General features: G+C 34.9%; 1 protein-coding gene across 1 annotated transcript; it reads left to right on the top strand.

Annotated features, from left to right (window-relative positions):
- Positions 1-584: 584 nt before the first annotated feature.
- Positions 585-1,532, top strand: LOC138831862 (olfactory receptor 5K3-like). Its single transcript, XM_070028879.1, has one exon. The coding sequence runs from the start codon at positions 585-587 to the stop codon at positions 1,530-1,532; it is 948 nt and encodes a 315-aa protein (XP_069884980.1).
- Positions 1,533-20,067: the final 18,535 nt, after the last annotated feature.

The following is a 20,067-nucleotide window of genomic DNA, read 5'->3' as shown; positions in this document are numbered from 1 at the left end:
AAAAATAGTTTTTTTTAAACAAGGAACATATTTCTAAGAAATTGAATTTAAATTTGTCCTTGAAATTTTTTTTCTTTTCTTTTCTTTTCTTTTTTTTTTTTTTTTTTTTTTTTTTTTTGTCAGTCGTGAGCCTGAATTCTGGTCCTGGGCACTGTCCCTTGGCTCTTTAGCTCAAGGTTAGTGCTCAATCGCTTAAGCCATAGCACCACTTCTGGCTTTTTCTGCTTATGTGGTGCTGAGGAATCAAACCCAGGGCCTCATCAAAGCAAGCACTCTACCAGTGAGCCACCTTCCTAGCACAAAATCTTTTTTAAAAATGGACAGGGAAATAATTTCAATGTATGAAAATCCAATGTTTCTACTTTAAACTCTTTACTATCTTTGTGTACTTAAACAGTTACAGCTAGAGTTCATTGGTAATTACAATGAGAGAAGAAATGTCCAGGAAGTACAAGAAGATGCAGTAAATGCTTGAAAAAGAAGCTTTCTAGCTGTTATAAAAATACTTTACATGAATGAAAACTTGCATGTGCTTAAATAGAATCTTCTGTCTCTTAAATCCTGTCTCAACAGATAAGCAAAGGATGACTGAGGACAACAATTCATTCACAACTGAGTTCATCCTCATAGGATTCACAGATCATCCGGAGCTGAAGGGCCTCCTGTTTGTGGTATTCTTTGCCATCTATCTGGTCACCATGGTGGGGAATCTTGGATTGGTGGCCTTGATTTACATTGAACATCGTCTTCACACACCAATGTACATCTTTCTGGGAAACCTGGCTCTGATGGATGCATGTTGTTCCTGTGCCATTACTCCAAAGATGCTACAGAACTTCTTTTCTGCAGACAGAATGATATCACTCTATGAATGTATGGCGCAGTTTTATTTTCTCTGTCTGGCTGAAACTACTGACTGCTTCCTTTTGGCAGCAATGGCCTATGATCGCTATGTGGCCATTTGTAACCCACTGCAGTATCACACCATGATGTCCAAGAAACTCTGCATTCTCATGACCACAGGTGCTTACATAATTGGACACCTACATTCCATTGTTCAAGTAGCATTATTGTTTAGGCTAACTTTCTGTGGGTCGAATCAAATCAATCACTTTTTTTGTGATGTTCTCCCATTATACAGACTCTCCTGTGTTGATCCTTATATCAATGATTTAATGATACTTATCTTGTCCGGGTTTGTTCAAGTGTTTTCAATTACCATCGTTCTAATATCTTATTTCTGTATTCTTTTCACTATCTTCACAATGAAGTCCAAAGAGGGAAGAGGCAAAGCCTTATCTACCTGTGCATCCCACTTCTTGTCTGTGTCAATGTTCTATGGCTCTCTTCTTTTTGTGTATATTCGGCCAAATTCATTTAAAGAAGGGGATAAAGATATACCTGTTGCCATTTTTTATACTTTAATAATCCCTTTACTAAATCCTTTTATTTATAGCCTCAGAAACAAAGAAGTAATAAATGTTATCAAAAGAATAATAAAAAATAGAAAATTATGTGCCATTCCAAATTAAGTATCAAATCTCTTGGAAAAAAACTGGTTTCTATATAATAATAGTTATTTTCTAAATTGTCATGTACTGAGAAAATAAAATATTCCACTTAACCACCAAAAAATTGCCTTATTAAATAATGATGATATTTGAGTCTAGTTCTAATAGGAGAGTTGGAAATCTAAGGTACTACCATCCATCAGAGGTGAAATAAAAATTGTTCCTGACTGTTAGAGTATAACTAGTTTTTAATAGTATCTATGAAGTGCTAAGAATAAAAGTTGATAAATATAAAGGTATTTGGAAAATTTTTCAATGTTAGAACATAACCTTAAAACCTCAGTTACATTAGATGTTTTCAAATACTGCTCTTTCCTTAAGCAACACCATCAGTGGTAAGTAAATGATATGCTCCAACTTGATTTTTATCTTGATTTTAGTTATATCAAAAGATTAGGATTGAATAGTTATTCATCCTACATAGTTAATCTCTAATCAAGAATATTTCCATATTTATGGTTAGTAATTTTATTCTCAAATTCTCTGAGCCAGAATATCTACTTCTGATATAGCAATTGGTAGTGTTAAATGATATACTTCCTAATGAAAGCCCTATGTATTTTATTTTTCATACAGTTTTCTGCAGGTTTTTTGTCATACTGTAATTGTTGAATATATGCAATAAAAAATACAACACAAGGTTTTTTTCTGCATGATAACATTATTCTTGTGTTGGTCATTAGTAGTAACAAAAACCTACACTGATTCCATTTAAAAATATTGATATGGTCATAGCATTAAGGAAATACAAAGCTTCTGTTCAAATATAAATGAGACTGAAAATAAATAAAAATACTTGCTAACCAAATACATATGCAAAATTCACTGAAAATGTATACTCTCTGCTAGATCCTAACCAAGAATTTTCATATACACTATCACCTATAAAGCTTTTTTATGCTTTCATAAATTAAAATACCATGCTTTAAAGTGGGCATTGGTGGGCTCATTCCTGTAATCCTAGCTATGCAGGAGACTGAAATCTGAGGATGGTGATTTGAACCCATCCTAAGGAGAAAAATCTATGAACCTCTTATCTCCAATTATTCACCAAGAAAGCAAGACGTAGAGCTGTAGTTCATGTAGTAAAGTGCTAGACTTGAGCATGCTATCCCAGAGAGAGGGGGAGAGGGAGAGGGAGAGGGAGAGGGAGAGGGAGGGAGAGAGGGAGAGAGAGGGAGAGACAGACAGACCGAGACAGACAGAAAGACAGGGGGGAGGGGGAGGGCGGCACAGGGGTGGGGGGCGAGAAAATTATGCTTTAAAATACCAAGTAGGTTATCCAAACTCATTCAAGTAAGCGTGGAACAACTGAAACTTGAATGTGCTTCTTTTTATCCAGATGTCACCAGAACTCAGAAAATGGAGGCTATTGCTTAAGCTGTTTCATTTCTAAATAATTTCAGAAGTAAATTTCTTTATTTCGTTAGGGAAGGGGTATTGTAATTCAGGAGTGGGGATTATATATAGTTGCAACCAGTGAACAAATATGTCATGAGGTTTAACTTGATATGGACTGAACAGATAATTCAAAGAGCCACTTTGACACAATCAAAATGAATACAGATACAGCCTACCTCAATAACGAACAATTAGGGACCAACAAACTCAGAAACAAAGGACCAGAAATTAAGAGGTATTCAGAAAAAATAGGAGGAGAAAGTAAGAGGAGAGGAATGTAGGGAAAAAAAGGAACAGACGGAAAATAATTCAGAGAAAAGAAATTCAGAGAAAGGAAAAAAAAAAGAAAAGAAAAAACAAAAAAATATATATATATACAAATAAAGAAAACAAAAACAAAAAATACATAAATATAAAGAAATAGTGATAAAATTAAAGATACTAAGATGGAGAAATAGGTAATTGAGTAATCAAAATATAGACTTAAGTATACAAACAGTGGAGGAAGAGGCCTAATTATCACTGTCAGCTATGTATCTAGTAATAAACAGAACAGCAATGAAGGAGAAAGAAAACAAAATGGGAAGAAAGAAAAAAATAAAATTAATAATAATGAAAAAAATTAAAAATAGAAAAAGATTTTAAAAAATTATATGGTTTACCTCATTTGTAATAATTAGTATAAGTCTAGAATAGTCCTAGAAGAGGATCACAATCGCTCAATAGTTAAGTACACATGACCATATAAGCAAAGTGAACCCAAGATATGGAAACAAGACTTTTTTTTCTTTGATGTTGTTGTTTTTAATGTACTATGTGAAGTTATTTCTTTTTTCTTGCGTTTTTTTCTTTTCTTCCCTATGGTTTATTCCTGTTGTCACTGTATTTGATTTTGGTACCCTATGTATTGTATAAATGTTTATCTGAATTAGAGAAGGGAAGAGGAACATCAGAATGGTGAGACAAAGGACAAAGAGCAAACCAATGCAACAGCGATACAAGACAACATGTTGGAAATGAACTTTACAACTTGGGCTGGGGAGTTGGAGGGAGGGAAATTGGGAGAAAAACAAGGGATGGGAGTTACAATGTTTGACAAGAAATGTACTCACTACCTTAAATATGTAACTGTAACCCCCCTGTACATCATCTTGACAATAAAGTTAAATTTTAAAAAGGAAGTAAAACATAAAACAAAAGGTAAAAATGTTGATAGTTTTAGCAAAACAACACTAAACATAAGATTCAATGGCTATGGAAATGAGTGTGGCACTGGGGTAGACATTTACAATGTAGTAGAGCCAAAATGCTGTCAAACTGTTGAAGAGAGGTCTTGGTGAGTAAATACAGTGTGGGTAAGTCAGGTTACTAAGAACCTTCCGTTCTACCCTTATAATGGAATTAGACACAACAGCTATTGGAATCTTTCTGGCAGCCATGTAATAAGATTGTATATTGGAAAATACTGATTTGGTCATTGATTGAAAGGGCTTGGAATGAGATAAATTTCAACATTTTACATATTAGTTGATGAGAAGAACTTAAGATAATCAAAATGAAGGGGAATACAAGAAGTCTAAGCATTTTATAATCTTTGGAAAATAATAAAGTTGTATCTTCTTCCTCTCTCAGTGATATCACATCTGATTTTGTATGAGCAGTGCTCAAACCAAACCTGATGTATTTGTGCATTCAGTAAATATAACAGACACTATATTTCAAATAAAGTCAGTCAAATAAGCACAGGTATTGTGCTTAAGAACTTTCTCTCTAACAAAAATCTTTGAAGGTAGGCCCAAGACCTTGAGGGGCACAAATGGTCTGATTTTTTTTGTGTGATAAAAATGGTTTTAGGAGAAGACATTTGGGTAACAACAGTAGCCTCTTCTCAGCATTTTCCTTGAATGCTGAATCTCTGACCTTATAAGTTGGCTGAAGGCAAAAGCAATCAGGACATTAACATTATTTTTTTAATTTATTTATTTTATTGGTATTGTCGATTTGTAGACGTAAGGTACAGAAGGATTATAATTGTACAAGTCAGGTAAAGAGTATATTTCCTTTTGTACAATGTCCTCTATTCCCTCAATCTATCCCAGTCCCTCCCTCCTATCAATTAACATTATTTTTATGGCCTGTATAAGTTAGACTGTGGGTAGAAAAATCCTGATATTGTTGGCCAACTCATTGGAATTCACATTATATAACACATTGTTAGGACAAGTGAAAACTGCTTAAAATGTGACCCTCCTGAAAAAAAAAATTTGCTTTCAAGTAGGAAGGGTGGGGGAGAGAAATAGGAAGTGAGGAAGGAAGGGAGCTGATCTCCAGGGTTACAGCTGGCTAAAGACAAGCAATAGTAGTGCTGACTCAGGAAAGCAAGGGTCAGAGTAAACTGATTTGTATGCTAGAGTCTCACTGACTCCATGGAGGTTTAATACATGTTTTGAATGAATGTTTCTTTAGTTAGTTCATTTGTATACCAAGGCATCAATTTCTAATTATATTAAGAGCTAATTTTGAGGATGCCATTCCATAAGTAGAGCTTTACTTTAGGTTTTTCACAGTTGTTTCATCAAGTTGAAAAATTCTTCTCCAGTAGCACGCATTGTAATAGCAGTGTCCAGGATATTGGAATCAATATGGACTTCAGAGCCAACACAGATTTTGACATACAATGAATAAAATAAACTCAAGCCCTTCTGGTCAATAAAATTTCAGTATGATGATGGCAGATTGCTGACAGACACTATTTCCCTGTTTCACTATCAACCAGAAGTAAAATGAGCAGTCAATGACTATAAGAAGTAGGTACAAGCTAGCCAAGAATGATAAAAATGTGCAGATAGTAATTAGAGAAACATGAATAATATTAAGCAATCTCTGAGACAAAGAAGACCAATTTGCTAGTACCATTACAAAAATCTCCTCTTCAGGGTTTCTTTTCAATTTTCTTTTTTCTTTTATTCTTCTGGTAAGTCTAAGAGCATGGACACTCCCACACACACCATGAACAAAATACTAAAACGAAGGTCTGAGTGCAGGTTCACAAGCCTTCTTAGTCAACCAGCAGCTACTGACCAACATTTGTGCCTCAATGCATGGTAAGAAAATATGGTGACAGGGAAGTGAGCCAGTGGGATTAACCATATTTATCCCTGAGAACTACTCAACAAATGTGCCAATCATGTAGAGAAGTATGTATACCATAAAAGAATCTTCCCATTAGCAGGCATACGAAAAACAACACACCCAGCCCACATGTGATAAGTGTAACCACATGAACTCTCCTATAGCCAAAGTTACCAGCGTGAGAGTCATTACAGGTCCAAGTCCAGCTCAGAAGCTGAATTCCCAAAAAGCTGTTTTCTCTAAATAAGCTAATTAGAGATCTTATAGTTGACTATAGACCTGTAAATGTGTAAATCCACTTCTTTCTCCAGCCTGTCTTGGTCTCTAAACCCAAGACTGAAGGAGGCAAGCAGGAAGCTACTGATTAGAGTAGAGCCTCTCAGATCTGGCTCTTTATCACAAAAGAAAGAGCAGGAAGCTGACATCTAGCCTCACAAAGACTGTGACACACATGTCATTCACTCTCCAAATGTACAGCTGAAGTGGAAAGGGAAAAGCTCACAACAAAAAAGGCTCTAACTTCCTGAGGGGGGTATTGATCTTCGGGAAGGGAAGAGTGATTTTGAAATTTTTCAGGACTTTATTAAAAGACAAAAACTATGCAGAACTGGCAGAGAAGTTCTAGTAATAATAGGGAATTTTGCAATTTGAAACAGAAAACAATACAGTTACAGAAGCTTTTAGGACACACCCCAAATCAGGCTATAACAGAAGCTTCTCATGACATTATAATCAAAATACTAAGTATAGAGAACAAGGAAAGAATAATGAAAGCTGCATTAATCACCACTAAATCAGCACAACAGGAAATACCCAAAGAATCTTCACTAAAAGGAAGATCAATATAATCATGAAAATAGCAGAGGAAATAAGTAGATGATGAGTAGATAAGCAAAGTAGGTGTAGGGAAACAAAACTAACACTAAAAAATAAAACAATAATAAAACAACAGTGAGATAGAAGGAAATGCTATAAAAATTCCAGTTTTAGATAGAATGTCAACTTGAATCAAAAGAAAGACCCAATCATTTGTGTGCACAAACTAAGTTTTTGTGATAAAAAACACATTGTCTAAGGATCTTCCAGGCAAATGAACCCCAAAAGTAGCTAGAAGTATCTATATCCATACCTAAAATTTACTTCAAAATTATCTGAAGTGACAAAGTGGTTAACATCACATTAATAAAAAGAACAATACACCAAGAGCATAAAACAATTGTTAAAATGTATGCCCCAAATGTCTATGTACACAATTCTGTTAAGTTATTGGACTTAAAAATACAGATAGACACTAACATAATAATAGGAGATGTACGTAACTTATTCTCACAAATAGGTCATAGGAGCAAAAACTCAACAAAGAAACCCCAGAATTAAATGATTCCATAGATTTGACAGACATCTAAAAAATATTTCATCAAAAAGTTACAGAGTACACATTCTTCTCAACAGCTTGATACAGTTACATTTATCTCGTTTGCTTTTATGATTGTGTTTTTGGATTATTCAAATTGAAATTTTGTTTACTCAAAGATCCTATTTTTTTCTATTTTCATAGTTTGAAATCTTATATTTAACCCTGTTCAAGTTTTAATAGACTTTTATAATTGATGAGAAATAGGAGTTTATTTTTCTGCATGTAAGTACTCAATGGTTCTCCCAAGAACTATGGAATCTGTGTTCATGCTGCTAATTCATGATTTCCCAATTTTAAAAATTATTAAATTTGTGATATGAAATAGGATAATTTCCACATTTAATCCTATACATCACCTTACACTTTTAATACAGGTGTTTCACAATTGCCATTTGACCAATATTCAATGCTTCTTTGACTGTTATGCATGCTTTGCCATCACATTAAGAATGTTTATGGTACTTTGACATTTCTTCCACAAACTTTTACTTTTTTATGTTAATAGCAAATTCAGCTTATTATTTTACTTGTATTTTTTATCATGAAATCTGCTGCAGGTTTTTAAAATAGAATTGGCAATCTCTTCCAATGATTTCTACATGTTAGTCTACTAGTTTCCTGGTTTTCTTGAGAATATTCTCCAAGAGACTTAAGCTCTTCCACCTGTTTTTATTGTTCTCTAGAATCATGAACAGATGTCATAAAACTTAAGTCAGAAGAAGCTACATGTTGGTTTTTCTACAAACTTCCTCAATTTTTTATTTAGTTTTTGTGGTAAATTCAAATAGTGAAAATGGGAAGTAGAATTTCATTTGGTACCAACTTAATGTGTATATCAAAAGCATTTTCAAATTTTTTTAATGTCATTTTTTTTCCTTTTGCTTATGTGGTGCTGAGGAATCGAAGCCAGGTCCTCATGCATGCAAGGCAAGCGCTCTACCACTGAGCCACCTTCCCAGCCCCTTAATGTCATATTTTTTTCTACTTGGTATAAAATTATCTTTAGAGTCTTTGGAAAAAAATACATCTTTATACTAAGCTTTATAGCATAAGATGGAAAGAATGAAAACAAAACTTTGGTAGACTGTAAAAATACACAGAAAGACATATGGAGATGTATACAAAATATGAGGTAAAACAAAATTGCCTCAAAGTGTAGCTTCAACAGAGAAATGACAATATTGTGACAATTTGCCTTCCATTTAGCTAAAAAGTTGGATCCATAGTCATATATTAAACCAAAATATATTTCTTGTTGTATAAAATTTTGTAAGATTTCAGACTTCATATAAAGAGGAAAATAATCATAGGAAATGAAAATACTATTTTAACTGAACAGCAAATCCAGATATCATTTTCAAAATAATTGAAGCATGTTATTTTCCCAATCATCTGTCTGTTTTTTCCTCTTTAATTTTTACTTCCTTGGTCTGTTTTATTAAGCAATTAAGTGTTCCCTATAAATGTTTTACCACAATGCTTTCAAATGATTTCTATGTAAGTTTTTCCAAAGAGAGTCCCGGTAAGAAATTGAAGCATGGGTAGATACAAGACAAAATATGTCTCTGAGTTTGTCTGGTATGTACAATGGATTCAGTACTAACTTCATCGCCTAGGATGTTGCAGACATGGCAGAAAACTCTTCCTATAACCGGAAATCTTGATTCTCTTCATAGCACTAGCTATTTTAGAAGTGTAGAGTCCTTGCTGATCTCTATGATGGTTTGCCATTGTTTTTCCAAACATTTGTAACCGTGTTTCCTAAGTTAGACCCTGATAGAGTCTTTTGTTTTTTGCAAAAAACAAAAAAAAGCTAAATAAAAATACAAGAAAAATATTTAAGAAATTTGTCAAAGTAAAAGATGAACCTTTAATTTATAAACTGTACTTATAAATCTATATGAAAAATACAATCATCCAATCAGAAATAGTAATATTTCTCTTTCTCATAAAAGAAATAGATGTATTAGAAGGGAAGAACTCAAATGATGTACTTCCTTAGAAGGGCCAACTCATAGTCTGAAAAAATAAACACCATGGATGTGGTTATTCAGAAATGGGAGTAGGATCAAGGGGCAAAGGATAGACAAATGACTAGAGGAAGGGAGGAAATGCAGTTAAAAAATTCAATGCATATGAAACTGCAGAGCTTCTGCATGGCAAAGGACATAGCTTGCAAGATCAATAGAAAGCCCACAGGTTGGGAGAAGATCTTCACTAGCCATACAACGGACAAGGGTCTCATATCTAAAATACACTTGGAACTCAAAAAATTAAATCCCCCAACAATAAATCCTCAAACAATTGCCCCATAAATAAGTGGGCTAAAGACTTAAAGAGAAACTTCTCTGAACAAGAAATAAGAATGGCCAATAGACACATGAAGAAATGCTCAACCTCTCTAGCCATAAAAGAAATGCAAATCAAAACAACATTGAGATTCCACCTCATGCCAGTTAGATTAGCTATAATCAATAACTCTAATAACAACAGATGCTGGAGGGGATGTGGACAGAAGGGAACCCTACTGCATTGTTGGTGGGAGTGTAAACTTGTTCAGCCACTTTGAAAAACAGTATGGAGGTTCCTCAAAAGACTCCACATAGAGCTCCCCTATGACCCAGCAATCCCACTTTTGGGCATTTATCCAAACGATCACCAACAAGACCATACTAAAGCTACCAGCATAACCATATTTATTTGCCATAGCTAAGATATGGAAATAACCCAGATGCCCCTCAGTAGATGAATGGATCAAGAAAATGTGGTATGTTTTATATATATAATGGAATTCTATGCCTCCATCAGAAAGAATGACATCCACTTGGAAAAAAAATTATATTAAGTGAAGTAAGCCAGGCCCAAAGAAACATTGGTCCCATGGTTTCCTTTGTTTGCAATAACTAGTATATATCTGGGACAAGCAGAAGAGGTCAAAAGCTATGTATATATGACCAGATAAGATGATGTTAAGCAAAATGAACCCCAAGATAGGGACACAAGTGGTTTTTTCTTTCTTGCTATTGTTTCTAACATATTTATAATGTACCATGTTGGGTTTTTTTTTGTTTCTTTGTATGTTCCTCCCCCATGGGATAACCCCTATTCTCACTGTATTTGATGTCGGTGCCCTGCATCTTGTATATACACTTCTCTAATTTGAGGAGAGGAAGGGAAAAAACAAAATGTTCAAATAGGGATACAGGTTGGCCAATTATAACAGTGAGATATACTAGGTGCTATGTTGAAAACGAACTTTACAATTTAGAGGGTAGGGGCAGTGTAGTTGTGTAGTTGTGGAGATGGGAGGGAAGGGATGGTAGGAGAAAAACAAAGGAGGCAACAATGCTTGATAGGAAATGTACTCATTACCTTGCTCATGTAACTGTAAATCCTCTGTACAGCATTTTTACAATAAAAATGTATTTTAAAAAAAACACTACAAATATCAAAGGACAGGGAGCATGGCTCAAGAGGTAGCATGCCTGCCTGTCTTGTACAGGGGTCCTGAGTTCAGTCCACAGTACTACAAATATATAGGTATGCATATATGTATATTATAATGTGTCTATGTATATATACATATACACATGTGTACATACATATGTATATATACACATTTAGGGACTAAAACATTTATATACAACATATTTCAATCATATAGCAACTATAGCCATAGAAAAGTATTGAGAAGCATAAGAAAAAATATTTCTGGGTGGAAAAATTGTAGGAAATAGTTACTTTTCTCTAATTTATATATATTTATAAAAACTTGATACCAATATGATTTTAGTAATAACTGGGAAGAAGAAGTTGATGCAAAATACAGACATCAGAATCAGTTTGTGGCCATTTTGAGATTTATAATATGAGAAAAGATTTAAAGATTAAACTGTTCTCATCTGCCTTAAAAAAATTCAATGCATATTCTACAAAATCAAGAAAATTGAGGAAAGGGGGTCCAGAAGGAATAGAATGAGGAAATCAGTGACATTGATCAGTGTCATATTCTACCTTGTGGCATGGCAACTCCTTTGCACAACTACTTAAAGATTTTAAAAAATTTAAAGGAGTGTTAAAAATCACTTAAACTTATGTAAACTTAAATAAGAACAATATTAAAGTTTTATGTATTTTATATTTCTTGTGTGAAGATAAAGAAGAGCTATTAATTTGGTAATTTTAAGAAAGATAGCAACCCATTTATTGCTAATAAAATGGATCAGAGATCTTTTTCAGACTCACATATTCTTTCTAGTTTATACCTTAACAAAATATATTATTAGTCTTTAAATTCTCACACAACCTGATTTAAATATTTCATTTCTGTTGCAGTAAAAAATGAATGAGACTATTGGGAAGGCACTGGTGATGCCTGTAATCCTAGCTACTCAAAGGTCTGAGATCTAAGGATTGCAGTGCAAAGCCAGCATAGGTAGAAAACTCTGTGAGACTCTAACCTCCAATTAACCATGAGAAAACCAGAATTGGAGCCTTGGCTCAAAGTGGTTGAGCACTAGTCTAGAGTAAAAGAGCTCAGGGATAGCTCCCAGGCCCTGAGTTCAAGCCCCAAGACTGAGAAAAAAAAAGATAACTAATGGGTCCAACTTAATTTAATAGCTATTTTATTATAGAATAAGTGAAATTTAGCTAGATATCCATCAATAGGGAAGATGGTACATAAATAATGATATATAATGTTACTTTAAATTATGTATTGGAATTTTCTTGGTGATATGGAACAATTTCTGTGATACACTAGTAAATTCTGAAGGAGTATGAGAAATGATTAAAATACATACACCAAAATGTTAATAATAATTATTATGCATCAATAAGTATGTCTATTTTGTGCTGTATTTTTCTCTTCATGCATTTCTTATTTTTATATCATTTGTTTTATTTTTCCTGTGAATGTATGTAAAATAATAACCTTATAATAAAAATAGTGCATTTTGAAAGCCATAAATTCATAAAGAATGGGTAGGCATTAGTTTTTTTTCTTCCCAATAAACTTGCATTCATTTACTAATTAATGTCATCTTTGCATAACCAGAACAAGTCAGACTAGCTTGATTCAGTGGCAATCCTTGAGTCTGAAAGCCAAGTTGAGTCAATGTGCTGGAAACTGTGTTACTCATTTGTTAGATATGTTTGCCAAGGCTAATTGTACACATGCTGCTTTACTTCTTTAAATACACTTTTATCCTAGGTCCATTCAGAACTTTAGTAGAAATGTAAAACAGTGACTAATAAGATTGAGTAATGAGTTATAATGAGACTACACATCCTTGGCATGTCTATACAAATAGAAGTGAAACTCAATAGGAGAAAAAAGGTGGAGACAAACACTAGACAGTATTATTCTAAGTAGATAGGCATAGTGAGCTTCAAAAAGTGAGCAGTAATAGAGACAGACATAGAGATAATGACGGTATATGGAAAAGAAAAGGAGCAGGAAGTGATAAATGTCATTACAACTAAGGTTGATCTCCAGAGGGATCACGTTACAGGTGAATAAATGCATAAATTTTTTATATAATGGTCTCCATGTATAAGTATTTTAACTTTTAAAAAGCCCATCAAGTGTCAGGTGCCAGTGCTCACACCTGTAATCCTGGCTCCTAAGGAGGTGCAGATCTGAGGATCCGGTTCAAAGCCAGCCCAGGCAGGAAAGACTGTGAGACTCTTATCTCCAACAAACTATTCAGAAAGAGCCTGAAGTGGTGCTGTTGCTCAAGTGATAAAGCTCCTAGCCTTGAGCACAAAGAGGCTCAGGGACAGAGCCAAAACCCTAGGACAGGGCGAGGGAGGGGATTTTAAATTGGCATAATTTAATATGTATGTCCATATAATTAGATCAGTATTTTGATATATAAACATTGATTATATGTCAATATAAAGATAAACAAAAGACTCTCATATAGAGCACTGACATAATAATACAACCAAAGAGAAGTGTTCCTTAACTGCAGAAAAGAAAACAATAAAGATTCCAATGTATGAGACTCTTGGAAAAAGAAATGCACTGTTTCCACAAATCATTGTGAGATGGTTGATTTTTAATATTAACTGGTTAGCTGGAGAGTTTACCCTAAATTAATAAAACCCAGTGGAATTCTTGGTGAAATCTAATGTCTTCACTGGAGACTTCATCAAACTGTGGCCCCTGGAGACTGGGAGTTGAACAAGTTCTATAATGGCAAATAAGTTTTCTTTCTTCACAAACAACACACAATGGGCATCATTAGGAGAGAGATAGAGAGAGGTGGTTACCTGGAAAGGTAACTGGGTGACCAAATGACTGCAGAATTTTTATTGAGCTCTCCCTTTGGGCTAGAGACCTTGTTAGGAAAAAGGGCTAGAGTGCATTCTTCCAAGAACCACACTTTCATGATTGGAAGATACAAAGAATCTTTGAAATTATTTCTAGAAGGCTAATTTCTATTTCTAATCAAAAGTTTTAATAGATCCATAGAATTAGTACATGTAGATGGCATACAATATAATATTTGAATACTTGTACACATTGTTCTAATCATAGTAAATCTATTTGTGACCTCAAGTATTATTATTTCTTTATGGAAAAAAATTCAAATTTTATTCTAGCTTTTGGAACCATGCAGAATATTATCATTATATTACTCTACTGTGCAAAAGCATACCAGATTTTTTTATTATAACTTAGTATCACTGATCAATGTACATTTTATCCTACCATCCCTCCTCTTGCTTTTCCCATTAATCTTTTTTATGCTATTATAAGTAGGTTGATAACAAGACTTTTTATTAATCGAATTATAAAAACATAATGTACGTAAATATTCCTAGTACCCTTTCCCTCAGATTGTTTCTATCAAAAGTTGCTTTTTACAAAAAAAATTCTGTATTCTTCTTTTAAAGTTTTAATACTCACAAATGAGAGAAATTAAGCAAACTGAAGAGTTGACAGGGAGGGTAATAAAATAAATAATTGTGTATATAAATACATATATGTATAATATGTACTTGTCCATGAATATGTATATTTTGGGTCTAGTTTCTACATGTGTATTAACAGACAATATTTTGTTTTTAAGCTTGGCTTGTCTCACCAAGCTTGGCTTGTCTCACCCAATATGGTGGCCCCCAAAATGCATCCATTTTCCTATGAATAACAGGATTTCATTTTTCTTTATGGTTGTGGAATATTCCACAAAATATATGTATGTATTTATATATTATATATGCATTTATGTGTGTATGTATGTATGTATGTATATATAATATCACAACTTCTTTCTCCATTCATCTGTTGTTGAGCATGTGGGATGATCCAATTGTTTGGCCATTGTGAACCGTCCTACAATAAATACGCAATAAAATGCAACCATGCAACCATATTCATCCTGATGCACTCTCCTGCTTACCTTGCCAGTAGTACTCACCCTTCTAACAGAGCCTATTTCCCACCTTGATGGGGCAGTTAAAGCACAGGAAATCTCTTTCCAGTATCAACCAGGAAATAGTACAATCAAGATCCAGAATCAAGCATTCTGGATGCAGAGCACATGGGGTTAATGTGTACAAACTGCATTTGTAGATTAAGTTTGGTCCCCAAGTAGAAGTTTTATATCTTTACTTCCCTTGACTTAATACTAGAGAAGTTGTAAGTCTACATTCATTTGAGTAGTCATTGAGTAGCCATTAATTCTGTCGCTTACGCTTTTCCCAGGTATCAGTCAAGTTTTTTTTTTACAGCAATGTTCCTGAAGTAGACTGCTTTGTGAGGTACAAAGGTTTGTTAGCTCACAATTCCAGAATTCCAATGCCCAAAGTCAGCAGCTCCAACAGTGTCCTCTAGTTAGGACCTCATTGTGGATGGCAGGAATACGTGCAAGAGGGGAAAATCTCAAAGCCAAACAAAAAAGGGGATTCAGAGATGAGATCTCTTTTATAACATTGAGCTCTCAAGACCCAGAGCTCCTCCGAGATCTGTGCGACCTTACCCTTTTGAAAGAAGCTCTTAAAGTGCTTAGATTCCCAGGTCAAATCTCTTATAGGTCCTTCAGCTCTTATATTGATTAGCTGGACACCAGCCTTCCAAGAGAAGAAACTTGGGGACACAACCAAACCACATCTAAATCATATCTTTCCCCAATCATTTAAGGGGAAGCAGTTAAGATTTCTGCTTTTATATCTTAATGATGATGCAAAGTATTGTGGAGAACCAAAAGAAAACATAACAATATAGTTGAGAAAATGATACTAAAAATAAACTTTAATTTCAAACACATGAATTTCTAAATAAACGTGAATTCCAAAAAATGAAAAAAGTCATGAACAATGACATTGAATGAATGAACAATGAACACTCATGACAATGAATGAATGAATGAATGAAGAAAAATTAAATAAATGTCCTTTCTCCAATGATGATTTCCTCTGTTGAGGCTAATTTGGTCTGTGGTTTTCTATTTCTTAATTCCTGCCTCTGCCTCAAGTCTTATAGTTCTTGCTATGCTTGTGATGGAGTAAATTATCCTATATGGTATGAAGAGAATTTCATTAGAATTCTAATCCAATTTACTGGTCTAGGAATGTGGCTTAGTGCTAGACTGCTTGCCCACATAAACAGAAAAGCTGGTACCACATAAATAGAAAAGGCTGGAAGTTATGCTGTGGCTCAAAAGAAGCTCAAGGGGGCTGGCTCAGTGGTAGAGTGCTTGCCTTGCATGCATGAGGCCCTGGGTTCGATTCCTCAGCACCACATAAGCATAAAAAGCGGGAAGAGGTACTGTGGCTCAAATGGCAGAGCACCAGCCTTGAGCTGAAGAGCTGAGGGACAGCGCCCAGGCCCAGAGTTCAGGCCCCATGACTGACAAAAAAAAAAAAAGGAAAAAAGAAAAGCTCAGGGACAGGACCCTGAGTTCAAGCCCCAGTACTAGCAAAAAAAAAAAAAAAATCCAATTTACTAAATATTTGTTCCATACAGAAGATGGCAAAGCTGTACCTATATGATTATGATTATTTCTCTAATCTGACAAAACCTTCACAAGCCTGGGATTTTATATCTCTAATACTTCATGAGTTTTCATGCCTCTACTCTTCTGTTTAAAAACTAACTCCCCAATCCTTCTTTGCTCATAATATCAATATATTTTCAAAAGTCCTCTCTCAGTTAATTTATAATACAGCATCCCTTATTATTTTGTATATGTGTTTTTATAGCAATGCATTGGCTCAATTGCAGAATATCAATATATATATATATATAATTGCACTCTTGAGGCTATAGTTAAAATGTATAGATTATAATATCTCTCAGTAGGGCTGGAAAATTCAAGTCAATCAGCCTGTAATTCTCACTGTTCAGGAGATTGAGAGGTGAGAATCATGGTTCAATGCCAGCCTGGGCAGGAAAATCCATGAGACTCTTATCTCCAATTAACCACCAGAAAACCAGAGTAGAGCTGTGGCTAAAAGTGGTGGCGCACAATTAAAGTATTACTAATAATAAATAGTACCTTTGACATGTGATTCGCTTCTTAAAAAATAGTTAGCAGGGCTGGGAAGGTGGCTTAATGGTAGAGTGCTTGCCTCACATGCATGAAGCCCTGGGTTTGAATCCTTAGTGCCACTTAAGCACCACCGGAAGTGGTGCTGTGGCTCTAATGGTAGAGCTCTAGCCTTGAGCTGAGGAGCTGAAGGACAGCGCCCAGGCCCAGAATTCAGGCACTACAACCAACAAAAAAATAAAATAAAATAAAATAAAATAACTAGCAGACTCAAAAGTCTTTCCAATACCTTCCTCACTGGTCTATGTGACGACATTCTCTCTTGAAGGGGAGAAAATGAAGAGGACTCAGCTAGCTCAGAAGCTTGGAAGTATGTCACACCGCCATGTCCTCTGTCAACTTGTGTTCTCAGTGGAGAGAAAGGGTTGGAATCACTTCTATTTGTACAACGTACATCTTGTTTCCCAAAATACAATACTGTATCTCATCTCATAAATTGTGTAATGAGGCATCCTGTGACTCTCTTGCTGCTGGAAATCACTCAGACCAGAGACAACTGGAATAGGAAAGCAATGCCTTAGTATGATCCTTGTGTGTTGGGGAATATTTCCCCAGAAGGCAAAAGAAGTAGCAGGGAAAAGACAGGAGCTACACATGGAGATTCCTTCTCTTTAGCCAACCTCAAGTGTCATTTTATTATAAAATTGTACTTTATATTATTATATTATATAAAACAATATCACAGAAATATTGCCCTTGTATAAAGTTTTTAAACGTTATCAGACAAGTTAAGTCATGCCCTATTCATTTCTCCCATAGTTCCAAATTTTACACCTGGCACTCTTAATTATATTCACACAACTGGGCTCCAAAATGCTAAGTCACAGAAAACAGAAATTTGGCCTTGGACTGCCTTGAAATACTACTCTTCATTTATCCTCAGCATCAGGTTCATCATGGTAAAAAGTACGATCACATCTTCATCAATGAACTGAATGTAATCATAAAAGAAAATTCAAATTCATCACATTGTCTGATATCTCTATGTAACACATAGATTTCTTTTTCTGAAAATCGCGTTTGATTGAAATAATATATTGACAATTTACTTACAGTTTTTAAATAAACAATATTCAGCATCCCGATTCGGCATTCCTGCTTCCCTTGGGGTAGGGAATATGTCTTATAACATCTTTGTGATTGAATTCCCCTCCCATGAGGTATTCTGAATGTTAGCCTATAACCACACAGCTGACAAGAACTCATCCCCAGACACATTTCCCTTTTCTACCTTCTTATTCTCCTTAGATGATCTAACTCAGTTCTAAGGATTTAAACTTATGTTCTAATGATGCCTATCCTTACGGCCTTGTCTTATATTTAACTATCTGTTCAATAACACCACTTTGATTATAGGTAGGCATCCTGGATTTAAGGGGAATGAAAACAAAGTAATTTCTACTTCCTCACTTCTTCACTCACCTTCAGTTCAGTAAATGCTGTCAACTTGCCCTCAGATACATAATCAAAGATTAAAAATAAACATAGCATCTAGATATTTTCATTGCCAGCTTTTCTTACCCCCTAGCAGTACCATCCCAAATTAAATCATCAATACATCCTGATAAATCAATCTTCAAGTTATAGCCCAAATCCACCAACATAATACATGAAGTACTGAAAACAGAAGTGAGTGTGTTGGAATAGAGTAACACATATGAGAAAGATATAACTGAGCATGTCTGAAGATGGAGTAGGCCTGAACTGGTAAATGGACAGATTCTGAAACTAGAAAGTAAAGGAATTATCTCTCCTATAACTTCCCTGTCTACAGCTTTATTTTAACCCACTGAATCCCACTTCTGACCTACAAATCCAGAACTATGAAATGGTAACTTAGTGTTACTTTGAGGTACTGAGTTTGTGGTAATTTTTTTTAGCAGAAACAGAAAACTAATACATCCACCCAAGGCTATCAATCTCTTAGGAAACTCAGTATTTTGTGTTACAAACCCTGTGAGATCAAATCTTCAATCCCATCACCCACCACTTCCTTCAGTCTTTTTTGTTTTTGTTTTTGTTTTTGTTTTGTCGGTCGTGGGGCTTGACCTCTGGGCCTGGGCACTATCCCTCAGCTCTTCAGCTCAGGCTAGTGCTCTACCACTTGAGCCACAGCACCACTTCCAGCTTTTTTCTGCTTTTGTGGTGCTGAGGAATCAAACCCCAGGGCCTCATGCATGCGACATAAGCACTCTCCCACTGATCCAACTTCCCAGCCCCACTTTCTTCAGTCTTAATGTCTTTCATAGTTATGCATGTATCTACCTGACTCAAAGAATTTCACCAACTATCCTTTGCCATAACCTGACACAACTCATTTCTTGATGTTCAGTATCTCAGATGAACCATTCACCTTCACGTATAGGCTTTTTCCGTTCACCTAATCTAAAATATCTCCCAGTAATTCCTTATTACAGCCCTTATTTTACCTTCAGCACAATTCCTGTTTCTTCTTCTCATTTATATCCTCCTCTATGTCTGATTTATAGTTCCATGAGAATAGAAGACTTAATTATTATAGCACACACTGTTATGCAGCATAATTGTCCAATAAATGGTAGGTGATTGTATTTTTTAAAGACAATTTTTATTGTGAAAATACTGTACAAAGGGGTTACAATTACATAGACATTGTAGCCTCCTCCTTTGTTTCCTCTTCCCATCCCTTCCCATCCTCCCCCTGCTCCCCCCAATTCTCCCCACTACCCCCCCACCAAAGTTGTAAAGTTCACTTTTCGACATAACGACTTGTACATCTCATTGTTGCAATGGGTCCACCTGTATCCTTATTTAAATGACTTGTTTTTCCTCTTCCCCTCCACAAATTATGCCGACATCAAATACAGTGAAAGCAGGGATTATACTGTGGGGAAGGAACATGCAAAGCAACTAAGAAATAATCTTATAAATGTGTTAGAAACTATCACATGAAAGAAAAAAAAACATTTGAATACATAAGGTGATTGTATTTTTTAAGATAAAGAGTTCT

This window comes from Dipodomys merriami, unplaced genomic scaffold (assembly GCF_024711535.1).
Source record: "Dipodomys merriami isolate MVZ:Mamm:240054 unplaced genomic scaffold, mDipMer1.0.p SCAF_2, whole genome shotgun sequence".
Classification (NCBI taxonomy): Eukaryota; Metazoa; Chordata; class Mammalia; order Rodentia; family Heteromyidae; genus Dipodomys; species Dipodomys merriami.
Note: the sequence above shows the minus strand (reverse complement) of the source record. Positions and strands in the feature narration are given on the sequence as shown.